The following is a 24,827-nucleotide window of genomic DNA, read 5'->3' as shown; positions in this document are numbered from 1 at the left end:
TGAATGACTGCTCAACTGTACTGAGGACAAAGTGTCATGTAAAAAAGTGATTGGCTTTAAAAGGATAAAGACATGAATGGACATGTAGTAAACGGCTTGTTCTTCAGGCTGGCAGAGTGCGGCGCGACGCTCCTCCTTTAGGGGGCGCTCCATTCACTACAAGCAGAAAAACATTTAGTGTTTAGTCCTGTAGGTCCGCACAACCGGTCAGCAAAGAAGCATTACTGCAGTAATATATATGACGCTGTATTTATCTTACAAAAGGACACTATATGTACATCAGAGAATAATATCACAAACATGTTCTGGGTCGGGGGTGCTGAGGGTCAGGATTACCTCCAAAAGGCTTTATCTGTGTCTATACATTCATATTTCCTGCAATGCATAAATGATCCAACAGGGGGTGCACATATTGGACCACTGTCTTAAAGGAGCTGTACCTGACTGTACAAAGAAACAGGGTCACTCAAATTTCAAATTGCTATTTTCTGTTTTCCAAACTCATCTCAAACTTTCCTCATGCATTTATAACCGAGAGGATCTTTTTCCTCACGTCATCAGATTTTTTTTTCATAATTTTTTTTTGGGGGGGTATTCAACTCATTTTTGTCACATTTTTGTCATTTTTTTGTCATTTTTTTTGTCATTTTTTCTCACATTTTTGTCAAATTTTCATCAGATTGTTGTCATATTTTTGTCACATTTTGTCATTTTTTTGTCATTTTTGTCACATTTCTGTCATTTTTTTGGTCATATTTTTGTCACTTTTTTGTACAATTTCTGACATTTTTTTGTCACATTTTGTCACATTTTTGTCATTTTTTTGTCCGTTTTTTGTCAATTTCATGTGACATTTTTGTGACATTTTTGCCACTTTTTCATCAATTTTTCGTCACTTTTTTGCCAATGTTTTCTCACTTTTTTGTCACATTTCCATCATTGTTTTTCCGAGCACATTTTCACAGCTTTTGTCCAGAAGCTTTTGGACTGGGGTAAAGCCGAACTGGGGAAAATGTGCTCTGTTCAGGTGGGAGTTAAGGGGTTAAAAGGCTTTAAAACCAGTGTCTTTTTGGATAAATGTCTGCTTTTACCATATACTAAAGGACAAAACACATTTTATTCCAATAACAGAAAATTAAAAAATCAAGGATAGCTCCTTTAATATTGCAAAAGTTCTGCAATATTAAGACAGTGGTCAAATATAAATACAGACAGCAACAAGAGAGAAGAAAACCCCTCAATTTCTCACTCTTTTTATCCGTTTTCTGGCGAGCAGTAAACACATCTATCACACATGTGTGTCTAATGTATCTTGGTAAAAGGAAAAACACGCACATCCCAGTCCTGTAATTGGCGTGCTGGTAGTTTAGGAGGTAAAGGAACCAGATTGCTCCCAAAAGCTATTTTTAATTGCTTCCACCAACGTTTCATCAGACATGTCTGATAAAGGGCTGATGGATCCGACCTAAAGGAGCGACAAATGATGAAGAGATGAAAAGAACATTTGCTTACAGGGAAATCTACTTCCTAAGCAAATAGTTCTGATGGGAAACCAATTTAGATTCAAAATGATTCTGAAAAAGTTTATTTTGTTGAACAAATCGCTTCATGATCCCACAGGTTGATCCAAACCTAATATAAGATGATTTGATTCTTGTGTTTTTCATGGGAGTGTATTATCGTACCTGTTTTTATATTACATTACATGATAATAATGCTGATAACCGTCCTGTCAGTTATGCATGTTTATCTTCTCGACTGTAGAGCCTCATTTGAAAGCTAAGACCTGCAAAACTCATCTAAGCTTCATCCTGTTCATCATCTGTTTTGCTTTCTTCACATTTTTCTCACATTTTCATTTTTTTTTGTCACATTTTTCTCACATTTTTGTCATCTATACTAATAAAGCAAACCTTATCTTTTCATTGCTTTTTTACATGTTTTTGTGTGTAACATAGCTGTGAGTAAGCCACAAAAACGTGACCAAAACACAACCAAAAAGGACAAAGCCATGAGAATCATAACGAGGATGACGCTTAGATCAGTTTTGTAGTTCTTAGCTTTCAAATGAGGCGTTTCCACTGGCCTATAGGCTGTGAGCTCCAGTCGAGAAGGCGCACTTGTTTAAGGTGGGGGTTAACTATCATGATGAGTGAGTAGGAAAAGGTGACGGGTGGATAAAGGGGGGAGTACCTCTTTGCCGCCGCAGGTCCCGCAGAGACATCCGAACAGACCGTTGACCATCTGCACCGCACACAGGACGAGCTGCAGGCTGGACGTCAGCAGCAGAGTGACGAACAGCCCCAGGTTAAACTCCACCACGCCCGCCGGCTCCAGGCACCAATCCCAGACCTCCTTGTCTCCCAGGTAGCTCCCGGAGCTGCGGGTCATAATAATGGTCACAAAACAAACACAGACAGACCCACATTTGTCACCACCCGCCTTAACCCAGAGCATTTTCTCCTGTTCAGCATTTCCCAGTTTGAAAGCTAAGACCTACGAAACTCATCTAAACAGATCTTTTCCCTCACGTCTTTCCCGTTTTGGCGTCACTTTTTTGTAGCTGTTTTGTGGCGTTTTCATCCTCATTCATGTCTCGTTTTCGTCACTGTTTTGATGCTTTTTCCAAGACGCTTTGAGATTTGGGTAAAGCAGAACTGAAGAAAATGCGCTGGGCTCAGGTGGGGGTTAAGAGGTTATAAAGGGTTTCATTCTAGAGCAGGGGTGCCCAAAGTGGGGCCCGCGGGCCAAATTTGGCCCGCCAAAACAATTGTGTTGGCCCACCAGAGAGTTACCTACATGTGTGCATTCATTCTCAATGGTGGTAAGTATGGATGCAGTACACTGTTTGTCCACCATTGTCAAATTGGGGGCGCTGTTTCGCTCCTTTTGTCTTGGTGTTTATCAGTGTGTTGTAGCAGCAACTTTCCCAGTTTTCCAACTTTTATTGCAAAGGTTGTTGATATCAACAAAGGTCTTTCAAAATGGTTTCAAAATGATCTAATGTGGCATTTTCTTTGACTTAACAAATGAATGAGGTAAAGCCACTATAGGTCCTGTAGACAGGTGTGACATTTTGCACTATATTGCTACAATAGTTGATTTTGTTCAACTAAAACTAGGGTTTTGCCATAGCATTTGTTTTAATGTAGCATGTTATTTGCAAAGATAGACTCAAATGCAAAAGTATACCAAAAAATAAAATAAAGTAACTTTTATTATTTGCAGTTATGTATTTCACGCTTGACATCGGCGTGTTTGGCCCGTGACCCATAGACACTTTTTCATTTTGACCCTCGGAGACAAAAGGTTTGGGCACCCCTGTTCTAGAGCATTTGTTTTGAGGACATACCTGTTTGCAAATGGAGTTCCCCACGATGGGACGGTGTTGTATTCGTTTTTCCAGAAGCACGTGGGTCCGTTAGCCAGGCCCAGCGACGCCGCACTCATACTGTAGATGGCGCCCAACACACCCAGCGCCGCGAAGCCGATGGACAGGAACATCTGCAGCACAGGCCGAGATCATTATCGGCACAGATGATATCGGCATCAGCCGGTTTATTTTTAATGAAACTCTAGACGTGACGTGGCAAATGTGGCGGCCATCTTGTGACTGGCCGGCGAGGCTAACCCCTATGCCACCAATGCAAAACCAGGAGCAACATTTTCATTGATCCAACGGCAGAAAGTGAGGCTCACTTATTGTTTGTGATCGGTTTATCTCAGTCTGGATCAGCTCATTTATTTGTTGTTTAGCCACATTAGCTTAGTTTTCTCCATTCACTGTCCCATGTTCAAGAAATATTGTTCATGTGGTGTTAAAAAGTACAGAAATATTGTTCTAAAGTAGGAAATAAATGTTAGTGTGTTTGACAGAGGAAAATCCATGAACAACTAGAGCTAAAGTCTGAGCCTCCTATAAAATATAAGGTCAGTCACAATGATCAAAGAGTCATGAAATGTGTGCGTGTGTGAGTGTGCGTGCGTGTGGGATTGTGTAGGTGTGTGCGCGTGTGCGTGTGTGTGTGCTAAGGGTGCTAAGCGTGCAGACTCACCCCACAGCGGTTGGCGCAGCAGTTGCGGGCACTGGTTAGGTGGATGTGGATGGTGTGTGTGTGTGTGTGTGTGAGAGTGTGTGTGTGAGTGTGTGTGTGTGTGTAGGTGTGCGTGTGTGTGTGTGTGTGTGTGTGTGTGTGTGCTAAGCGTGCAGACTCACCCCACAGCGGTTGGCGCAGCAGTTGCGGGCACTGGTTAGGTGGATGTGGATTGTGTGTGTGTGAGTGTGTGTGTGTGTGTGTGTAGGTGTGCGTGTGTGTGTGTGTGTGTGTGTGTGTGTGTGTGTGTGTGTGTGTGTGCTAAGCGTGCAGACTCACCCCACAGCGGTTGGCGCAGCAGTTGCGGGCACTGGTTAGGTGGATGTGGATGGCGGGGACCAGGACCTGGAGCAGACACAGGGCAGATTTAAGGCTTATGAACCCACTGCAGTCACGTATGTACATGTTTTATTATTATCCATCTGAGCCAGAGTGAAGGCAGATCACCCACACAAACCTACAATCTGTCTGATATACAGTTGAACTTTGTACTTGAATTCATCCTATCGATAAACCGTACGTCTGATTTGCTGTTTGTGGATTATGTTTAGGACAGCAGAGCTCAGATGTGGGTTATTAACTCTCCAACTGTATTTCTGTATTTCAAGTGCTCAGTTCTAAATGCCAACAACAACACAGGTTTGCCTGGTTATTTTAGTAAATTGATATTTGTGTTGTTTTGCAATATATCGGACCATGTCTTTGTTGTGATCCGCGTATCGTACGTAAGTGTACCATGTATCGCAATACTGCGATCGCTTTTGAGACTCAACTCAGCTCGAAAAAACTAATTATTGATATCAAAATGTTTTACTCAACGTCTGACTGATTTATATTGAAATAACAGTGTGCTTTCTTATTCACTTCATGCAGGGTAAAGTATTGCAGTTCTTTTTATGACATGTATCGTCCCAGCCCAAATATCAATGTTTACATTTTATTTTTAGCCTCATACAATATATTATATAAATATATACATCAATCAATCAATCAAATTTTATTTGTATAGCGCCCAACAACAGCCAGAAAAAAAATAAAAACAGCAGTCGAGTCGGTGGTTACGTATCGAAAGCTTTTCTGAAAAGATGTGTCTTCAACTGTGATTTAAAAACACTCAACTCAGTCCAAGCTGTACCGGAAGTGCGTTTATATATATATATATATATATATACATATATACACATACACACACTCTATATGCTTCAAATGCCTTACTGCTGCCAGCAGAGGGCGTTGTAACTGTGCTGGTAACAGCTTTTGTTTTGTCTATTATATAAAACAAAACATTTAAACTATACTCAAGCACCAAAGCAGAGGTGGATAGAGTAATATGATATTTACTCCAGCAAAAGTAACTTTTAAATGCTTTAAAATAATTTGGCACAAGTAGAAGTAAAAAGTAGGGTGGCCTGGGGGCCAAATGCAGCCCTCACATATATTTTTGGTGGCCCTCAGGCTTCTTGTTGAATTAGTACACAAAGCAGAGATGGTATTTCTAATTCTGTACAATTAAAAGCTCAAAAACTAGTATTTGGTTGTGAAACAAAGCAGGTGTTAAGGTTTGGAGCCTAAACACAGACGTGGGGAGCAGTTTAAACCTCCAGTGTTCACGCCTGCTGCACATTCGATGGAATGGTTCTGACGATATGCTGAGTCCTCCCTTTCTCTTCCAGCTGTCCTGTTAAATAAACTAAATAAACTGTTAAATAAACAGGACAGCCAAAAAAATCCTTAAAGGCTCGCTGTGTAACCTTTTAGGTTAGGGGAGACTGGGGCTATTTGTCACGCGGGGTCATTTGTCACAATGCTTTTTATAGCCACACTAGAGGGCGCTGTACGCTGGTACTGATACATATATGTGTATTGATATTCCTCTTCTCTTCCAATATTCTTCTCTCATTTGGACTGAACACAGCCGAGGGGTCATATGGGGAATATTATGGTAGGTGGGACATTTTTTGGTTTTGTGTCTAATGTTTTTCTGATCACTTCATTTTCATTAGAAAAATGTAGAAATCTCGTACTGATGAGGGCCGGACTGTTAGCATTGGAGCTGTGTGAACTACACGTCACACAAGGGCGGAGTCTACAGTGAAGGTCCCGCCCTTATGCCCTTTTTAGGAACATGCTTCGTCAGAGCTGGAGAGGAGGAGTCTGTAAATCTGAGCTGATTTCCCCCTTGAACGTGGTCATTGTGGTAGACAGGGAGAAGTGAGGAATGACGGTCTATTAATAGTCAATATTGTTGTGTTTGACGGTTAATAACAATTTATTGCAATATGATTGAAAAAGGAGAGCGAGGTCTACTTCAAGTCAAGGGTTCAAGCTTTTTAATGCTGCTCTGACTCTTGTGGGATTTTCTGTTGATGAGCGGCAAACTCTAGGAAAAAAAGTGTGACAAATAGCCCCAGTCTCCCTATACACAGTAAACGCTATTTTTGCAGTAAGTAAACAAAGAATGGATTTGGATTGACCTAACCTAGCTGTTCACATGTCATATTTGGCTGCCTTTAGTCGATGTCTCCATGGAGACGTGCTGGAGACGTCCTGCTCCCAGGTTTGTTTGGTCATCTCTTGAAGTATTTCTCAACAATAAAAATGATCGGTTTTTAAATATATGCTTACATTTTATTCTATGAATTGAGTGAAATGTTGCGCATTGTGGCTTTAAAAAGAAGTAGTCATCCAAAAAACAGGATTTCCATTATGTTCTTTCTCGGCTGTGATGCAGTACCTCAGAATGGCCACTAATCAAATCAGACTAAACAAAGACTAAAGGGCAGAAGGAAACACTTTCCACTATTTTCCCGCTATTTTTTTAACAAACTTTTCCCTATTTCTTTAAAACCCTATTTCCCAATGTGTTCCATTTTCTTTTTGCTTCTACAATATTTCCCATTTAATCCCCACTTGTGTTTTTTTTTTTTTTTCTTCACCAATTTTTCCCAATTTTCCAAATGTTTCCTTACGCCCACCCCTATTTATTTATTTATTTATTTATTTATTCCCTCAATCATTCCCTTTATTCCCCACAATTTTTCCTAATTTCATGACATTGGAGATAAACTTGCGATATTGTAAATTTGCTTATCTTCCAAACAGTAATCCCCATATCTGACATCGCCCGCCTTCCACACGGATTTACATGTTTTGCAGAGACTCGAAAAATATCAGGTACAGGGCGTACCTGATATTTTTCGATTACAAACAATGAAAGAGGAAACCACTCACTTAAAATTGTGTCTGAACTCACTCCTAACTTTCCTAACATATCTGTAACGTTCCAATTCTTCACGAGGAAGACTTTTTCAGCGCCTTTCACACTTTTCAGGGTCACTGGCACAAGCTCGTTTTACCGTGTTACCGTTTTTTTCCCCTCCCCACTCACCATGATCCCTCCGCCGACCAGGCCGCCCATGTACTTGACCTCCGCGGTGATGCGGGGGGTTTCCGCTCCATCTTCGCCTGTGTATTTGGTGTCGAAGTCGGGGAAGAAGAGGATGATGTTGCAGATGATGGAGACGGCGGCCAGCGGGTACAGGCTGTAGGCCACGAACTTGGAACAGGCTCCCGTACACATGGTGGCTTCACTTCAGGCGGCGTGGCTGACGGGTTCTCCCGGAGTCAAGGGGCACAATGGGGCTATATACGACTGGCAAATGGACACTGCACTTTGAGCGCGATTATCTTATCTCCTGCTCGATATGTGAGGGGCGTGATGTTTGCTTGTGTTTCCACTGCGGTCATAAAAGACAGTTCACAAGGGCTGATTTGGCCTGTAAATTATGGGAAAGGTCTAATGAAAACACGGCCAATATAGTTTGAGAAGAAAATGATTGGAGATTTCAGAGATTTGTAATGGGATCTTGACCTCCAGGGTTTTGTGACTCAACATTAGCACTGGTGACATCATCCCCATACCCTTGTAAAGTGGCAACATCAATAGGCCTGTATTTCCATTTGGGCCGGACACTGTTTTGGAGAGAAGTGTCCAAACAGAAAATCCACCCATCTTATTTTGAGTTGGGCACAGGGTCCACAGAGATATAGAGAGAGATATTTGAACTACAACCATCACTTTTCACTGCTTTAGTGACAGTTGTAATTCATCTAAGTTAATTTTTGTTCTGAGAAAAAAGGCCCTAAACGGAGATAAGTGTGTTATCGCAGGTCCGTACGCCCTTTCTGGTCTGTGAAGAGATGTGCGAAGTAAACATTCTCTCTTTTTTGGCTTTTGGTCTCTGTCCTTAAAATACGTGCGTTCTCGTTTCACTGCTTTCACAGAGAAACATTGTCACAATGCGAAAACAAAAACTGGAGAGTCATCCAGCCGGATTTCCCCGTTTGTTTCAGTTAAACTCTGTATTACAGCGTTTTACAGCTCCTTTTACTGCGGCCGCGATGATCGACTCATAAATGACGTCATAAACGGTCCCACGCCAGAGCCACACCCACTGATACAACACACATGGCCCCGCACCCACCGGGAGAGTCCTGGTCTAGAACTGGATTAGGCACATGTTAGTCCTGGTCTAGAACTGGATTAGGAACATGTTAGCCCTGGTCTAGAACTGGATTAGGAACATGTTAGCCCTGGTCTAGAACTTGATTAGGAACATGTTAGCCCTGGTCTAGAACTGGATTAGGCACATGTTAGCCCTGGTCTAGAACTGGATTAGGCACATGTTAGTCCTGGTCTACAACTTGATTAGGAACATGTTAGCCCTGGTCTAGAACTGGATTAGGCACATGTTAGTCCTGATCTAGAACTGGATTAGGCACATGTTAGCCCTGGTCTAGAACTGGATTAGGCACATGTTAGCCCTGGTCTAGAACTGGATTAGGCACATGTTAGCCCTGGTCTAGAACTTGATTAGGAACATGTTAGCCCTGGTCTAGAACTTGATTAGGAACATGTTAGCCCTGGTCTAGAACGGGATTATTCACATGTTAGCCCTGGTCTAGAACTTGATTAGGAACATGTTAGCCCTGGTCTAGAACTGGATTAGGCACATGTTAGCCCTGGTCTAGAACTTGATTAGGAACATGTTAGCCCTGGTCTAGAACTGGATTAGGCACATGTTAGCCCTGGTCTAGAACTTGATTAGGAACATGTTAGAACTGGTCTAGAACTGGATTAGGAACATGTTAGCCCTGGTCTAGAACTGGATTAGGCACATGTTAGCCCTGGTCTAGAACTGGATTAGGAACATGTTAGCCCTGGTCTAGAACTTGATTAGGCACATGTTAGCCCTGGTCTAGAACTGGATTAGGAACATGTTAGCCCTGGTCTAGAACTGGATTAGGAACATGTTAGCCCTGGTCTAGAACTGGATTAGGCACATGTTAGCCCTGGTCTAGAACGGGATTATTCACATGTTAGCCCTGGTCTAGAACTTGATTAGGAACATGTTAGAACTGGTCTAGAACTGGATTAGGCACATGTTAGCCCTGGTCTAGAACTGGATTAGGCACATGTTAGCCCTGGTCTAGAACTGGATTAGGAACATGTTAGCCCTGGTCTAGAACTTGATTAGGAACATGTTAGAACTGGTCTAGAACTGGATTAGGAACATGTTAGCCCTGGTCTAGAACTGGATTAGGCACATGTTAGTCCTGGTCTAGAACTGGATTAGGCACATGTTAGTCCTGGTCTAGAACTGGATTAGGCACATGTTAGCCCTGGTCTAGAACTGGATTAGGCACACGTTAGCCCTGGTCTAGAACTGGATTAGGAACATGTTAGCCCTGGTCTAGAACTGGATTAGGCACATGTTAGCCCTGGTCTAGAACTGGATTAGGCACACGTTAGCCCTGGTCTAGAACTGGATTAGGCACATGTTAGTCCTGGTCTAGAACTGGATTAGGCACATGTTAGTCCTGGTCTAGAACTGGATTAGGCACATGTTAGCCCTGGTCTAGAACTGGATTAGGCACACGTTAGCCCTGGTCTAGAACTGGATTAGGAACATGTTAGCCCTGGTCTAGAACTGGATTAGGCACATGTTAGCCCTGGTCTAGAACTGGATTAGGAACATGTTAGTCCTGGTCTAGAACTGGATTAGGCACATGTTAGTCCTGGTCTACAACTTGATTAGGAACATGTTAGCCCTGGTCTAGAACGGGATTATTCACATGTTAGCCCTGGTCTAGAACTGGATTAGGCACATGTTAGCCCTGGTCTAGAACTGGATTAGGCACATGTTAGTCCTGGTCTAGAACTGGATTAGGCACATGTTAGCCCTGGTCTAGAACTTGATTAGGAACATGTTAGTCCTGGTCTAGAACTGGATTAGGCACATGTTAGTCCTGGTCTAGAACTGGATTAGGCACACGTTAGCCCTGGTCTAGAACTTGATTAGGCACACGTTAGTCCTGGTTTAGAACTGGATTAGGAACATGTTAGTCCTGGTCTAGAACTTGATTAGGCACATGTTAGTCCTGGTTTAGAACTGGATTAGGAACATGTTAGTCCTGGTCTAGAACTTGATTAGGCACATGTTAGTCCTGGTCTAGAACTGGATTAGGCACATGTTAGTCCTGGTCTAGAACTGGATTAGGCACATGTTAGTCCTGGTCTAGAACTGGATTAGGCACATGTTAGCCCTGGTCTAGAACTTGATTAGGAACATGTTAGCCCTGGTCTAGAACTGGATTAGGCACATGTTAGCCCTGGTCTAGAACTTGATTAGGAACATGTTAGCCCTGGTCTAGAACTGGATTAGGCACATGTTAGTCCTGGTCTACAACTTGATTAGGAACATGTTAGCCCTGGTCTAGAACTGGATTATTCACATGTTAGCCCTGGTCTAGAACTGGATTAGGAACATGTTAGCCCTGGTCTAGAACTGGATTAGGCACATGTTAGCCCTGGTCTAGAACTTGATTAGGAACACGTTAGTCCTGGTCTAGAACTTGATTAGGAACACGTTAGCCCTGGTCTAGAACTTGATTAGGAACACGTTAGTCCTGGTCTAGAACTTGATTAGGAACACGTTAGCCCTGGTCTAGAACTGGATTAGGAACATGTTAGCCCTGGTCTAGAACTGGACTAGGCACATGTTAGTCCTGGTCTAGAACTGGATTAGGCACATGTTAGCCCTGGTCTAGAACTTGATTAGGAACACGTTAGTCCTGGTCTAGAACTTGATTAGGAACACGTTAGCCCTGGTCTAGAACTTGATTAGGAACACGTTAGCCCTGGTCTAGAACTTGATTAGGAACACGTTAGTCCTGGTCTAGAACTTGATTAGGAACATGTTAGCCCTGGTCTAGAACTGGATTAGGCACATGTTAGCCCTGGTCTAGAACTGGATTAGGCACATGTTAGCCCTGGTCTAGAACTTGATTAGGAACACGTTAGCCCTGGTCTAGAACTTGATTAGGAACACGTTAGCCCTGGTCTAGAACTTGATTAGGAACACGTTAGTCCTGGTCTAGAACTGGATTAGGAACATGTTAGCCCTGGTCTAGAACTGGACTAGGCACATGTTAGTCCTGGTCTAGAACTGGATTAGGCACATGTTAGCCCTGGTCTAGAACTTTATTAGGAACATGTTAGTCCTGGTCTAGAACTGGATTAGGCACATGTTAGTCCTGGTCTAGAACTGGATTAGGCACATGTTAGCCCTGGTCTAGAACTTGATTAGGCACATGTTAGTCCTGGTTTAGAACTGGATTAGGAACATGTTAGTCCTGGTCTAGAACTTGATTAGGCACATGTTAGTCCTGGTTTAGAACTGGATTAGGCACATGTTAGTCCTGGTTTAGAACTGGATTAGGAACATGTTAGTCCTGGTCTAGAACTTGATTAGGAACATGTTAGCCCTGGTCTAGAACTGGATTAGGCACATGTTAGCCCTGGTCTAGAACTTGATTAGGAACATGTTAGCCCTGGTCTAGAACTGGATTAGGCACATGTTAGTCCTGGTCTACAACTTGATTAGGAACATGTTAGCCCTGGTCTAGAACTGGATTAGGCACATGTTAGCCCTGGTCTAGAACTTGATTAGGCACATGTTAGCCCTGGTCTAGAACTGGATTATTCACATGTTAGCCCTGGTCTAGAACTGGATTAGGAACATGTTAGCCCTGGTCTAGAACTGGATTAGGCACATGTTAGCCCTGGTCTAGAACTTGATTAGGAACACGTTAGTCCTGGTCTAGAACTTGATTAGGAACACGTTAGCCCTGGTCTAGAACTTGATTAGGAACACGTTAGTCCTGGTCTAGAACTTGATTAGGAACATGTTAGCCCTGGTCTAGAACTGGATTAGGCACATGTTAGTCCTGGTCTAGAACTGGATTAGGCACACGTTAGCCCTGGTCTAGAACTGGATTGGGCACACGTTAGCCCTGGTCTAGAACTTGATTAGGCACATGTTAGTCCTGGTCTAGAACTGGATTAGGCACATGTTAGCCCTGGTCTAGAACTGGATTAGGCACATGTTAGTCCTGGTCTAGAACTGGATTAGGCACATGTTAGCCCTGGTCTAGAACTGGATTAGGCACATGTTAGTCCTGGTCTAGAACTGGATTAGGCACATGTTAGCCCTGGTCTAGAACTGGATTAGGAACATGTTAGCCCTGGTCTAGCCCCTGGCCCCTGGTCCCTTCTTTTTTCCCCACCTTCCTTCCTTCTTTCCTCCCTCCTTTTCTTCCTTCATTCATTCCTTTCGTCTTTCTGGTTCCAAATGAAAGGGCATGAAGACCCACAGCCCTGTTGGCCCTTTTAGAGCTGGTTTAGTCCCGACCTGATCTTGATCCATTTCCGGGCCGGATCCATGAGGTGGTCCAGGATAAATTGGAAAATAAATGATCAACCAAGTGTTTTAGACTTTGCCATGGAACAAAGGTATTACCGGATACGTGATTGTTATCTGGGATGAATCATGACATCATCCAGAGGTAGAAGAAGAATCCCATCTGTGCTGAAGTATTGTCGAATTTTTGTCGTTGTCGTTCCCTTTTTTGTCTGGTTTTCATTGGTTTTTCGCTGCTTTATTGTAGTTTTTTACTGCCTACAGGCCAGTGCAATGCCTCATTTTAAAGCCAAGACCGTGTAGTTTCTGAAAAAGTACTAGATATTCCAGCAGCAGGAACATTTTTTTTTTTGTATCCAGCAAAGACAGCTCATGAAACTCTTAGCAAACGACCAGACAGAGTGTAAACATGTACTAGCTCAGCTCTAAAGCTCGTTATTTGGCAACGAAACGGGAAAGGCGGGCCCCGTTTAATTGTTTTCATGGTTCATATGGGGGATAACGTCTGGTGGCTACGGTCGCTAGCAGGTGTGATTGGGCAATGACTGTTTTGAGTTTTGCTAAAGACCAGTTAATTGTCAGACTGTCAACAATTCAGTGACGAAAACTGTGAGTAAAAAGTTAAATGTGGTACAATTTGCATTACGCAAAGTTTAGTTCAGTTTGTTTATTTGAGCAGCATAAAAAAAAACGACAAAAAAAGTTGACAGCAGGAAAAGAGGTGGAGTTGGTTGTTTATAGCTAACGGCATGCTAACAAAGCAATGCTACCATGCCAAATTTGAGTGCAAAACGGCTGAGAACAGGTTCGGTGATGGTTTACGGACTTGCCGGTTATCTGTTGGCTGGCTACCCTTTTTTTTCGATAGCAGTAACGCAGTTTACGATACTGATACCTCAACGATGCCTGGCCTATTTATAAAATAGATAAATATAATAGTTTACCATATTACCACACTTTGTGCATAAACATCATCTCTTTGAAATGTGTCCTCATGTCTATTCCTGCAAACCTCGACAGACTCTGAAGGGCGGGCCGTGTCCCGGGATGATGACGTCTGTGGCCTGCAGCGCCCTCTGCCTGTTGAGCTGCTGTTGCGCGGGGTTCAGGCTCAGCTCCCTCCAGGTGTCCTCATCTTTGCAGCTCTCAAACAGGTCCCCCGCCACCAGGAGGGTCGCCCCCCCGGCTAACCCCGTCACCTGCACACTCACGTCCTGGCCGCTGTGGCCCGGGGTGGGCACGATACTGACCTGGAGGCACACAATTATGGCACAATTTCAATCCAAAAGTCTAAACGCAGGTGTTTTGAACTGGCTTATGTTCAGCAACTGGCACTATATTCAAACTCTACAAAGTGAACCCAGCCGTTTCCATGAAGAACTTCTCAGAGGGTTTTTTCCATTCTGAATGAATATACTTTTTATTTTATTAGGCCTGGCCTGACTTTGGCTTGGCAGTACCAATGTTTCCACGTCTTTATCAGGCTCAGGGGCATAAATCGGCTTTATAAACACTGGTGACAGGCGCGGACAGCTCCCTTATCAGCAATTGACAATAAATACTGGCCCAAAATATGTTCCTCACTGGCCTCACTTTTTATCTGTTTAAAGGGATACACTTTATTTCCATCAACTGTTAGCTTTTTGAGCAGTTTGCTCTATAAATATAAACGTTCACCTAGAAAAAAGAACCAGCCAAATCTTTATGTAATGTTTCTACATAGAGTGATAAGGGAATGGGGATTTCCCCCAAAATGTGACAACAATAACTCTGCTTTAAATAGCACAGACCCCCGAATTCCAAGCCTGATTTATGGAGCTTGAACGTATGAAAGGCTTTTTATTCTCCGTTTAAGGTGCATTATGGAACTTTTTTGTGAGAAAAAAGGTTATAAATGCGTATCATAGTGGCTCTATGAGTTTTTAGTATGACGTCTTTACTTTCCTTGACAGTGGTGTCTAGGATGCTCCGGGATCAGTTGTTTTAGAGTGTCTGGTTGGTTTTCACAGCTGATGAGAGGCACCTGCCTGCAGGCCTCCACTGTGAGGACGACTCCACTGTCAGGACGGGAAGTGCAGACTTTTTTTGGGTAGGGGCGGGGGGCCATTTTTTTCCGTAGGATGGGAAAGGTCAGACGCTCCCTGATTGGCCAGTTGCCGACATCGACAGCCAATGATAAATGGACCTCCAACCAACAAAACTACACTAGTTTAAACTAATCAGGTGGGGGATAAGAGGTTAATAGGTGTATTTTTTTATTTTATTTCTAGTACAAGCATTGATAAACAACCAGACATCGTACGCATGCCTTTCTAAGCTTGCATTCGGAAAAAGAAATATATACAAATTCTGTATAAAACAATAAAAATATGAGTTAAAAAATAATAATAAACGAATCCAAACTAATTATAAACCAGAGTTTACAAAAGGTGTCTTTCAGGCGTTAGTATGAATCTGACCAATCAGGGAGTCGATAGTCCCGTGTGTTTCCCGTCCTGACAGTGGAGGTGGTTTGAGTGGAGGTGCGGCGGTGGGACCTCACAGTGGAGGTGGTTTGAGTGGAGGTGCGGCGGTGGGACCTCACAGTGGAGGTGGTTTGAGTGGAGGTGCGGCGGTGGGACCTCACAGTGGAGGTGGTTTGAGTGGAGGTGCGGCGGTGGGACCTCACAGTGGAGGTGGTTTGAGTGGAGGTGCGGCGGTGGGACCTCACAGTGGAGGTGGTTTGAGTGGAGGTGCGGCGGTGGGACCTCACAGTGGAGGTGGTTTGAGTGGAGGTGCGGTTTCACCAGAAACCCAAATAAATCATCTACCCTGGAGCTTTGTTGAGGCAACGCGAAAGTAATGGCGCCATGCTGACCACTCATAGCCATGCTGACCACTCGTAGCCATGCTGACCACTCATAGCCATGCTGACCACTCATAGCCATGCTGACCACTCGTAGCCACTGGGTCACAAAATGGTTCATTGTGCACAAACCCAATCGTTAGCCACATAGCATAATTGCCTAACTCATTTTTGTTTTGATTTTGGAAAACATGTAAAAAGACGTTTTATAGGAAACATTGTTTTTCTCTTATTGCCATTTTAACAATACAAAATGACTTAGGCAGTTATGCTATGTGGCTCACGAAATATTACTTTAAAATTTTCAGTAACTAGTTTATTCAAAGAAATCCATAATCATATCGGTGACGGTGGCACAGTGGGTAGAGCGGGTCGTCTCATGGTGGGTTCGAATCCCACCTTCTGAAGATGCACACTGTGTCGTGTCCTTGGGCAAGACACTTCACCCACCTGACCTCCTTACACTGGTGTATGAATGGGTGAGTGGATCCTTGCTGTAAAGCGCTTTAGGCCTGATGAAGGTAGAAAAGTGCAATGATAACATTACTCTGTTGCTAGGGTTTAATCCACAAACTTTAAAGCTCAATCTTCTGGCTCGAAGTCCTTTCAGCTGAACAGGACGGAGGCTGCATGCTTTTGAAAACTGTCATCACTGGACACTTTTATGAGGAAATAATCTGAAGGTGCTGTCAGAGAAGGAGACATCACACTTTCTGCCACTTTCCAAACACGTGGATATATCCAATGACAGAGATTCTATTAAACCAAGCCAAAACGTGCGCATTTGAACAGTTACCGTGATTATAAGTAGGCAGTAGCTCTTAAAAATGATGCTCACGTGCTCGTCCAGGCGGTACTCTTCCCCCTGCGCTAACCGGCTGTCCACGTACGTGTCCCCCCTGCACACGTCGAAGCCCACCGCCAGCAGCGCGTGGGGGAACAGGCCGAGGTTCCCGATGTGGTCCGAGTGTCCGTGCGTCCCGACCACCACGTGGATGTCCGCCGCGCTCAGCCCCCGCTCCTCCAGGTCCCGCAGCAGGAAGTCCCGGTCCCACGGGCCCCCGGTGTCCACCAGAATGTTTTGGGGCCCCGTGAGCAGCGTGATGGTCCCGTCCGCTTTGGCCGTCCCGTCCGGCTGGGGGCGGCAGTAGCCCACCTTCAGGACGCAGGCGGAGTAGGGCAGTCCCGGGAACACGAGCCCGCACTCCGCCAGAGACACCGCGGAGGCACCGGAGGCACCGGAGGGCTCAGGCTCCATGCTCCTGCCGAAGTGTGAGAACTTCAGCTTCTTTTAGTTTTCATTTGGACGACATTAGCTCAACACTGCCCCCTGCCGAGCTGACCAGCTTACTGCAAAGCTCAAAACGTCTAAATCAGACCCATTATTGATCAGCCCTAACCCCTTAACTCCCACCTGAACCGAGCACATTTCCTCCAGTTTGGCTTTACCCCAATCCAAAAGCTTCTGGGAAAAAGCTGTGAAAATAGCAACAAAACTGAGACAAACACAATGATGGAAATGTGACAAAAAAGTGAGAAAACATTGACAAAAAAGTGATGAAAAATTGATGAAAAAGTGGCAAAAATGTCACAAGAAATTGACAAAAAATTGACAAAAATGTGACAAAAAATGACAATAATGTGATAAAAAAAATTACAATAATGTGATAAAAAAAAATTACAATAATGTGATAAAAAATGACAATAATGTGATAAAAAAATGGATGAAAAAAAGACCAAAATGTGATAAAATGTGACTAAAAAATTACAAAAATGTGACAAAAATGTGATACAAAATTTATGAAAAAATGACAAAAATGTGATAAAAAATTGATGAAGAAATGACAAAAATGTGATAAAAAATGACAATCATGTGATAAAAAATTGACGAAAAAATGACAAAAAAAAGACCAAAATGTGATAAAATATGACTAAAAAGTTAAAAAAAAAATGTGACAAAAATGTGATACAAAATTTATGAAAAAATGACAATAATGTGATAAAAAATTGACAAAAATGTGACAAAAAATGACAATAATGTGATAAAAAATTTATGAAAAAATGACAAAAATGTGACAAAAAAATTACAAAAATGTGACAAAAATGTGATACAAAATTGAAGAAAAAAATGACAGAAAAAAGATGGGGAAAATTCTGATGACGTGAGGAAAAAGATCCTCTCGGTTTAGGCGGGAGTTAAGAGGTTAAACTAATTCTGAACTGGGGAGGAAAGGCACATGATTAAAGGTGAACAAAAATCTGAATAAAATGAAGATGGTAGAGTAGCCAAACTAGTGACTAGGTGTGTTAATAATTCTATATTTTATTACTATTTTTATATAGTTTTTCCCATACATTTTTATTTGTGTCAGTTATAGTTTAGAGTTATACATGTGCGTTTAATATTTATGCTTATTATTTGTTGTTACATAATTCTGCCAGTAGGGGTCAGCCGCGCCCACCCCGGAACCGCCGCCTGTGAGGAAGACACCACGTGACACCCGCAGTTCCAACATGGCGGCTGCAGACATGGCTGCGGAGAAGGGCTCGTCATTTATGGACCCGTTTAAGGGTTTATTATTAACTTATCTCATGCCAGAATCATGCTACGACGAGTTCTTCCTCAACTTCAACTTTCTAGATGGTAAAGTTACTTTTGCTCCCACAAAAATAAAGTACTGGGCCCAGAACGAGCCGTGAGCTGCCATAGAGCTGTCACTTCCAGGTAGTAGCTGTCAACAAAGGTGACCGTTGGAACAATGATTCATTTCGTTCAGCTTTCGAGACAAGGAAAAATGTCAACATGTAAAATGCCAAATAGAAGGCATAAGACAAGGCATTAAATGAAAAATGTGTTGGAAAATTACATTACTCAACTATTTTTACTGTATAAGTTAATCGAAAATACCACAACACAAAAGCAACAATGGCTTTGTCTTAATCTGTGACACTTCCTGAAATAACCTCATGTGGTTTCTTTCCTCCAGTGCCATGTTTGAAGACGGTCATCAGCAAAGGCCTGGGCATCGGCATCATCCTGGGGTCTGTCCTGGGTAAACACACACACACACACACACACAGCTACAGACAGGGGGACACACCCGGCGGACAGGGGGGAGTCACGGTTCTGCTGTGTGTTCCAGTGAAGCTGCCGCAGATCGTGAAGCTGGTCAGGGCGTCCAGTGCGGAGGGGCTCAGCCTGCAGTCCGTCCTGCTGGAGCTGGTGGCCATCACCGGGACCATGACCTACAGCATCCTCAACCGGTTCCCGTTCAGGTACGCGTTTAGCGTGTTAGCATGTCATCTGAAGGGCGTTGTTTGTTTGTTTGTGTTGACGCCGGGCTGTGTGCAGTGCCTGGGGTGAAGCGCTCTTCCTCATGCTGCAGACTCTGGCCATCGGGGTCCTCATCCTCCACTACAACCAGAGAACAGGCAGAGGTAGGTTTGGGAGAAGCCTGGGACCGTCACGTCGTACAATTAGGGTGATCCATCTGTCCCACTTTTGGTTGTACGGCACAGTTGAATGTTTGTACCACGTCCCTCATATCTACATAATGTCCCGCTCCTTTTACTTGTCAAGATAATTGACAGTTGACAGATAAAGTGTCCACCAATAGAGCTTCCCAGTCCCGCCCCTTGCGGTCCTGTTGCTCCAGTCCAGAAGCAAAAAACCCCCGTCTACACGACCGTCGATTTTCCAAAAATTCAAATATTAAGAGTTTAACGTCACCGCAAAAGCTAATCAGCTATGTAGCAATTCGTGACCATAAAATGTTTCATTTCAATCCAAAAAGAAGACGACATGTTGAAGAAAAGGCAAAGGTACAAGGCTGTGACATCATTCACTTCCTGACTATAGAAACTCCGTATCCCAAGAGCCATTGCGACATCGCGCCCGCTGGTCAAGGCAACCAGGTTTTCAGCAAACACGGCCAGTTTCTTTTACTTTGCAGACAAAAGTTCTATATTATTTCACTATTAAACAATCTGAATCCTGCTAATTGGAATAAAAATAATCGGTGGTTCGTTTAATTGGATCGTTGGGAACATTTTTTTGATCCATCTGACGTTTTTCTTACTATCAGTGTTAGATGTGGATAAAACGTCAACTATCTGCCTGCATTATGTTTGAATACATTGTTTATAATATGTTGTCTACATTACAATAAATAAACGTGAAGCTCCACCAATCAAAAGCCTCGTAGTAGATCATGGGACTCCCGAGCATCCTGGGTAATGTAGTTCTAGGACGAAGGCTCGCAGTTAAACTAGATGGATCTCATACGTGCTTTTTTCACCTGCATCTGACTTTGCGGTGGCTTTATAACCACAGAGCTGGATTCAGCCCGAGCTGACGGAGTTACGGAGTTGAAGACTTTATTCTAACTCAATACGGTCTCAAAGCAAGGGGAGTTTTACTTCTGGACCGGAGAGGAGGCGGGACTGTGGAGCTCTATAGTAACACCAAACCTACGCCCTTGGGTTAGCCATTCAGCCCCAACGGTCCAGTGTTGTTTGTGGAAAAAAACATCCACCATACACCAAAAACAGCACACCCTGCTCCACAGAGCATGTTCCAGAGCCTGTCAGACTTAGGCTTAAACCTTTTATTTCTGTTGCACAATAAACAGCGTGGTTAAAAATATGAGCACTTTTTAGATAAAAAGAAACTCTGTGGAGCCAGGCTTTTAAACAGTGTTCAGGAGGTGCAAAGTGTATTTTGGAGTCGCCCCTGGCCACCAGGGGGTGGTATTACAGCAATGTCAGCTCCCCACCATGAGGACCAAAGAGAAGTGCCTTTCCTCGCCCAATTGAACGGACTGAAGTGGAGCTACTCATGGGCACGAGCGCACTGTGCACTTTGGTAAAACAAGAACAAAAAGTAGTGACCCAGAACCATTCGAGGAGTCACACAGTAAATACATTTGTAATGTAAAATGTATGTGTGTGTTTTTTTCTAGTCACCATGATTGAAAGCCCCTAAACTTTTACATATATTATTATTCTAAATGAAACTTAGAAAGGGCAGATCTTGTAAAGGTTTTCATTTATCCAGTGCGTCCTACCAAGTACAACAGCGTTTTAGCAGCAGCATTTTTATGAAGAGTTGAAGGTCAACATGTTCAAATCAAATATTACTTTTACTGATAAAAATTGCGATGTTGACATGGAATGTTTGTGTTTTACATTTTTTGTTTTGGTTCTCTCAGATCTATTATGATAAAACTTACCATAGCAGATTTGGTGGCCATGTTGCGATTGTCCTCATAGTCAAATTGAATACACAAGTACATACAAGTCAAATCATCAACTCTGGAGGTTCTTGGCTTTCAAATGAAACTCGTCTTCATTTACCACTTTAGGCAACTTTGAACCATAATGAATTGCAGATGAAATGTGTGGCGTTGGACGGTGGTTCTCATGTGTTCCTGCTGGCTCTCTGCAGGCGTGTGCTTCGTGCTGGTGTACGGGGCGCTTCTGGCCCTGCTGCTGTCCCCCCTCACGCCCCCGGCCCTGATCACCGCCCTGCAGGCCTCCAACATGCCCGCCATCATCGTGGGCAGGGTACGGCACTGCGGCACACTGCACTCACGCTGCACAGCGCCCCATATGGGGAGGTTCAAAAGGCCCATAGCCCAGACATGTAGCCTGTAGATATGACGGACATTTGATGTACTTTAGCTCCCAAATAGCCTGAAAAACATTAAACATGGTTTCAATCATAGAAAAATACAACTTGCCTCTTCAGTAAAATCATTGTTTATTTGCTAAGTGATTTTTATTTGTTTGATCGTGTCCTATTGCAAAGCCACTTCTTTCGCTTTAGCTTAAGACCAAGTTGCTTTTGGCTCGAAGTGTTGAGGCTTTTTGGGCTCATTGTTTGAGCTTTGTTTAAACTTAGGACAAACCGTTTTATAAACATCGCTGAGCAGCAGAATTCAAGAAGGGCCAAGGTACAGGGTTTTCCACGGGGCATAAAAAAAGCATTACAAGTCATGAAATTAATTATGCTTAAATGAAGGCCTGAAATATCATTACATTAGATGGAAAAAAAGCTTTAGATCTGATTCAAACTGGTATTAAGACAGACTGAGAGAGAACCCAGTCAGTGACATTGCTCCACTATTTTACAGAAAATGTTTAGCATTATTTTTGACTTGCAGAAACCCTGAGGTTTTATTTGCCCACATTGTTTTCAATCGTTATTTAGCGGTTCATTTAGTATGCACAAAATGTGTCCTTTAACACCTCGTACTCACACCTTTCACATAAAGGGAATGTTGTCATAGCTCTGTGACGGAATAGACGGGTTTTTATTGTGTAGCTTGAGGAGCTATAAGCAAACGCTATCAGAAATAAACATGCTTCTTTTTTCTTTTCTTTTTTTGCTATTACCACTAGACCTATTCTCACTATTTTTGGCTCTAATTTGGCTCCACATACTTATTTTGATAGATTTTATATGCTACATCTTATGCATTAAAGACACTTGAAGATGAAAAAGTCTAGTTTTGTGCACAGTATTTATCGTTTTAATGCACGGGAGACTGTGTTACATGTGAATTGGAATTGTATTTTCAGAATAGAAGCAGGTTTGAATGTGAGCTGTTGACTGTGTTTTATAGATGGAATAGAAGGAATATTCCAAATATTCATACAAAGTAATACAACTGGAAATGATTTTTAACACATTTGAAAAGAAAAAAAAGAGTTGTTATTTGTGGAAGTTGACAGATTGTGTTGTGTGTGTTGCAGCTGATCCAGGCAGTGACTAACTTCCGGAACGGCCACACCGGTCAGCTGTCGGCTGTCTCCGCCTTCCTCCTGTTCGCTGGCTCACTCGCACGCATATTCACATCTCTGCAGGTATTTGACCTACCACTAAAAACATGCATCATCCAGCTGTGGTGATTCTGACCATGAGCCCCCGGGCACTGCTCCTGACGGGTCACCCCTGTAGCATCAAAGGATGGGTCAAATACAGAGGACACATTTCTCTATGGGGACAAAAAAGTTCTCTTTATTCTTTACCTTTTATCAAGAGGTTTCAGCATTTTAGCTGCAGTATATTTATGATGAGAGACTATGTTTACATGGTCACAAAAATCACATAACTGTAGAACTCAGATAAGCTAATAATCAGATGTGATGCGTTTACATTCTCTTCAGAAATCAGAGAATCCAAAACTCTGGGTTCTACATGAGCCAGAGCAGATTTGGATTTTTAGTTCACTTCACTTGAGACCGGGTCATTTAGGGAGGGGCATCCCCCGCAAGTTTGTGTTTCAAGTGACTTTAGGGTAAAGTGGTCTGGGTCGTTATGGGAGTGGCCAAGAATATTTAGTGTATGCATGTGGCAACAACCACAGCCTGATATCACTGTCCTTTAGTCCTGCATCAAAGCACCTTTGTATATGCAAAATCTGCCCTTTCAAATGCCTGACCAATCAGCATGGTGACATGCCACCCTCCCCTTTCCCCCAAACCGGTCCGGCCGGCAAAGCTCTCCAGACCCCATGGCTGAAGTAGTCTGGGGCTGGAGCGGTTTGAACCCTCCTTTGGGAGCGGCTTCCTGGTCTCCCCAAACGGTCTCCATCCTCGTCCCAACGGGCCCTTCCTGCTGAGCTACAGATCTGACGGGATCAGGCAGAGCAAAGGCATATGTGCAGCGCCTTAACCACTCGCCCCTTTACTTTTGTGTTTATTATTTCAAAAATACTTTGAGTCTTTTCATATTCTGTTATCTTTTAATCTTTGTTTTAGTGACGTTATCTTGGCCTCTTTATTTCCCTGGTTAGTTTATGCACATGTGTGTAAAATCAGATTATATGAATAGACTTTAGACTTCAGATAATAATGTCAGATAATGTATATCAGATTCTACTGTTTACAGCCACGTCAATAATCAGAGAACTCCAGAAATCCGATTAGGATCAGATTGATCAGACCACTCCTCCCCTTCAGTACGACGTAAACAGACACATCTCCACCAACACAAGGTGGATTTAGGTCAAATAGAAGCTGGTTAAGAGCACAGCATTATGAGCCTCTTCTTTAGCACGTTTATCAGGCTATAGCTTCTAATCAAACACTTTTTACAGTGACTGATGAGGCAGCGTTTCCTTGTCACCATGAGCTGCTCAGGCCTGAGTCATCGATCTGGTCCTTTAACGATACTTGGTTCATCAGACCGATGGTCTAAGGTGTTGTCTGTGCAGGAAACCGGAGATGCCCTGATGGCGCTCACCTACGTCATCTCGTCCCTGTGTAACGGCATCCTGGTGCTGCAGCTGCTGTACTACTGGAACTGCTGCCCCCCCACCAAGAGCAAGACTGAGTAAAGCGCACACGCCCCCTGGAGAGAGACCCTGTCGGGTCGCTGGAAAGCCATGTTTCAACTGGACCAATGGAGACCTCGTGATTTAGGAACATTCCTCTGAGCTGTCCTTCTCTGGGACAATCTTCCCAGCTTTTTGTGTTCAGAGAAGAACTGAATAATGATTCCCTGTGACTGTGTGTGATCATGAATAAAGATTATAGGTGTTGGTATTTTATTCATCTGTAATGTTATTACTCGGTGCCTCTAAATCCGCGGTGAGGGAGGAGTGAAGATGATGAAGGATGAAGAGCATTATTGCCGGGCGTCTGCAGTGATGTGATCAATATATCATTGTTTCCTTTTGTTGGAGGTTATGTGTGTGATGTCAAAACAACAGCAAACTGAGCGGTAAGACTGGAGGATTATTCAAGGTCATCTGGCTGTGACTGGAGGTTTAGCTTTAAACAGCAGGTCCAAGAGCCTTCAACAACACTGGCCTTGTTATTGTAGGAGTGTGACGAGAGATCAGTGATAGGAGAGGCCACAGTTCTGCCCCAGGGCAGCTGTGACTGCAGGAGTGCAGTATCTCCCCTCCCCCAGTGTGATCAAGGAATCAATGTCAAACTCAGCCTGGGTTATTCTTAAATCTGTAACAGATTGTTCCACCAGTGAGACTAAGACTGTACCAATGCTCCTGACCCACAGCAGGTGGCGCTGTGCCCGTGTCCTCTGTGCCTGCAGTGCTCGGGCTTGGGCCAAGTGACTGTGTATATATTAGCTTTATATCAAAGCTCAAATGAACAGAG

The 24,827-nt window shown here is 43.3% G+C and overlaps 3 protein-coding genes across 3 annotated transcripts; 1 reads left to right on the top strand and 2 right to left on the bottom strand.

Moving 5' to 3' along the window:
- tm4sf21b (transmembrane 4 L six family member 21b) lies at positions 1-7,674 on the bottom strand (the record flags this gene model as incomplete). Its single annotated transcript, XM_079579691.1, has 5 exons — positions 1-156; positions 2,194-2,380; positions 3,353-3,504; positions 4,374-4,439; positions 7,483-7,674. 5 exons carry the CDS (start codon positions 7,672-7,674, stop codon positions 154-156), a joined length of 600 nt encoding a protein of 199 aa, XP_079435817.1. The 3' UTR covers positions 1-153.
- A 6,065-nt stretch (positions 7,675-13,739) lies between these two features.
- Positions 13,740-16,959, bottom strand: mblac1 (metallo-beta-lactamase domain containing 1; the record flags this gene model as incomplete). The annotated part of the gene is made up of 2 exons (XM_079580711.1): positions 13,740-14,106; positions 16,540-16,959. The coding sequence occupies 2 exons, from the start codon at positions 16,957-16,959 to the stop codon at positions 13,855-13,857; spliced, it is 672 nt and encodes a 223-aa protein (XP_079436837.1). The 3' UTR covers positions 13,740-13,854.
- A 1,220-nt stretch (positions 16,960-18,179) lies between these two features.
- mpdu1b (mannose-P-dolichol utilization defect 1b) lies at positions 18,180-24,244 on the top strand. Its single transcript, XM_079580685.1, has 7 exons — positions 18,180-18,345; positions 18,689-18,754; positions 18,845-18,977; positions 19,054-19,139; positions 21,148-21,266; positions 22,458-22,568; positions 23,921-24,244. Exons 1-7 carry the CDS (start codon positions 18,216-18,218, stop codon positions 24,041-24,043), a joined length of 768 nt encoding a protein of 255 aa, XP_079436811.1. The 5' UTR covers positions 18,180-18,215; the 3' UTR covers positions 24,044-24,244.
- Positions 24,245-24,827: the final 583 nt, after the last annotated feature.

The sequence above is a fragment of the Gobius niger genome, assembly GCF_951799975.1.
Source record: "Gobius niger genome assembly, chromosome: 21".
Lineage (NCBI taxonomy): Eukaryota > Metazoa > Chordata > Actinopteri > Gobiiformes > Gobiidae > Gobius > Gobius niger.
The sequence above is the reverse complement of the archived record's forward strand: the minus strand, read 5'-3'. Positions and strand labels throughout refer to the sequence as shown.

What these genes read in the sequence shown, in the direction of transcription:
- mpdu1b (XM_079580685.1), top strand. Translation starts at nt 18,216, where the DNA reads ATGGCGGCTGCAGACATGGCTGCGGAGAAGGGCTCGTCATTTATGGAC. An exon ending in CAACTTCAACTTTCTAGATG is followed by an intron (nt 18,346 to 18,688) that starts GTAAAGTTACTT and finishes TCTTTCCTCCAG; the next exon opens with TGCCATGTTTGAAGACGGTC. An exon ending in CCGCCATCATCGTGGGCAGG is followed by an intron (nt 21,267 to 22,457) that starts GTACGGCACTGC and finishes TGTGTGTTGCAG; the next exon opens with CTGATCCAGGCAGTGACTAA.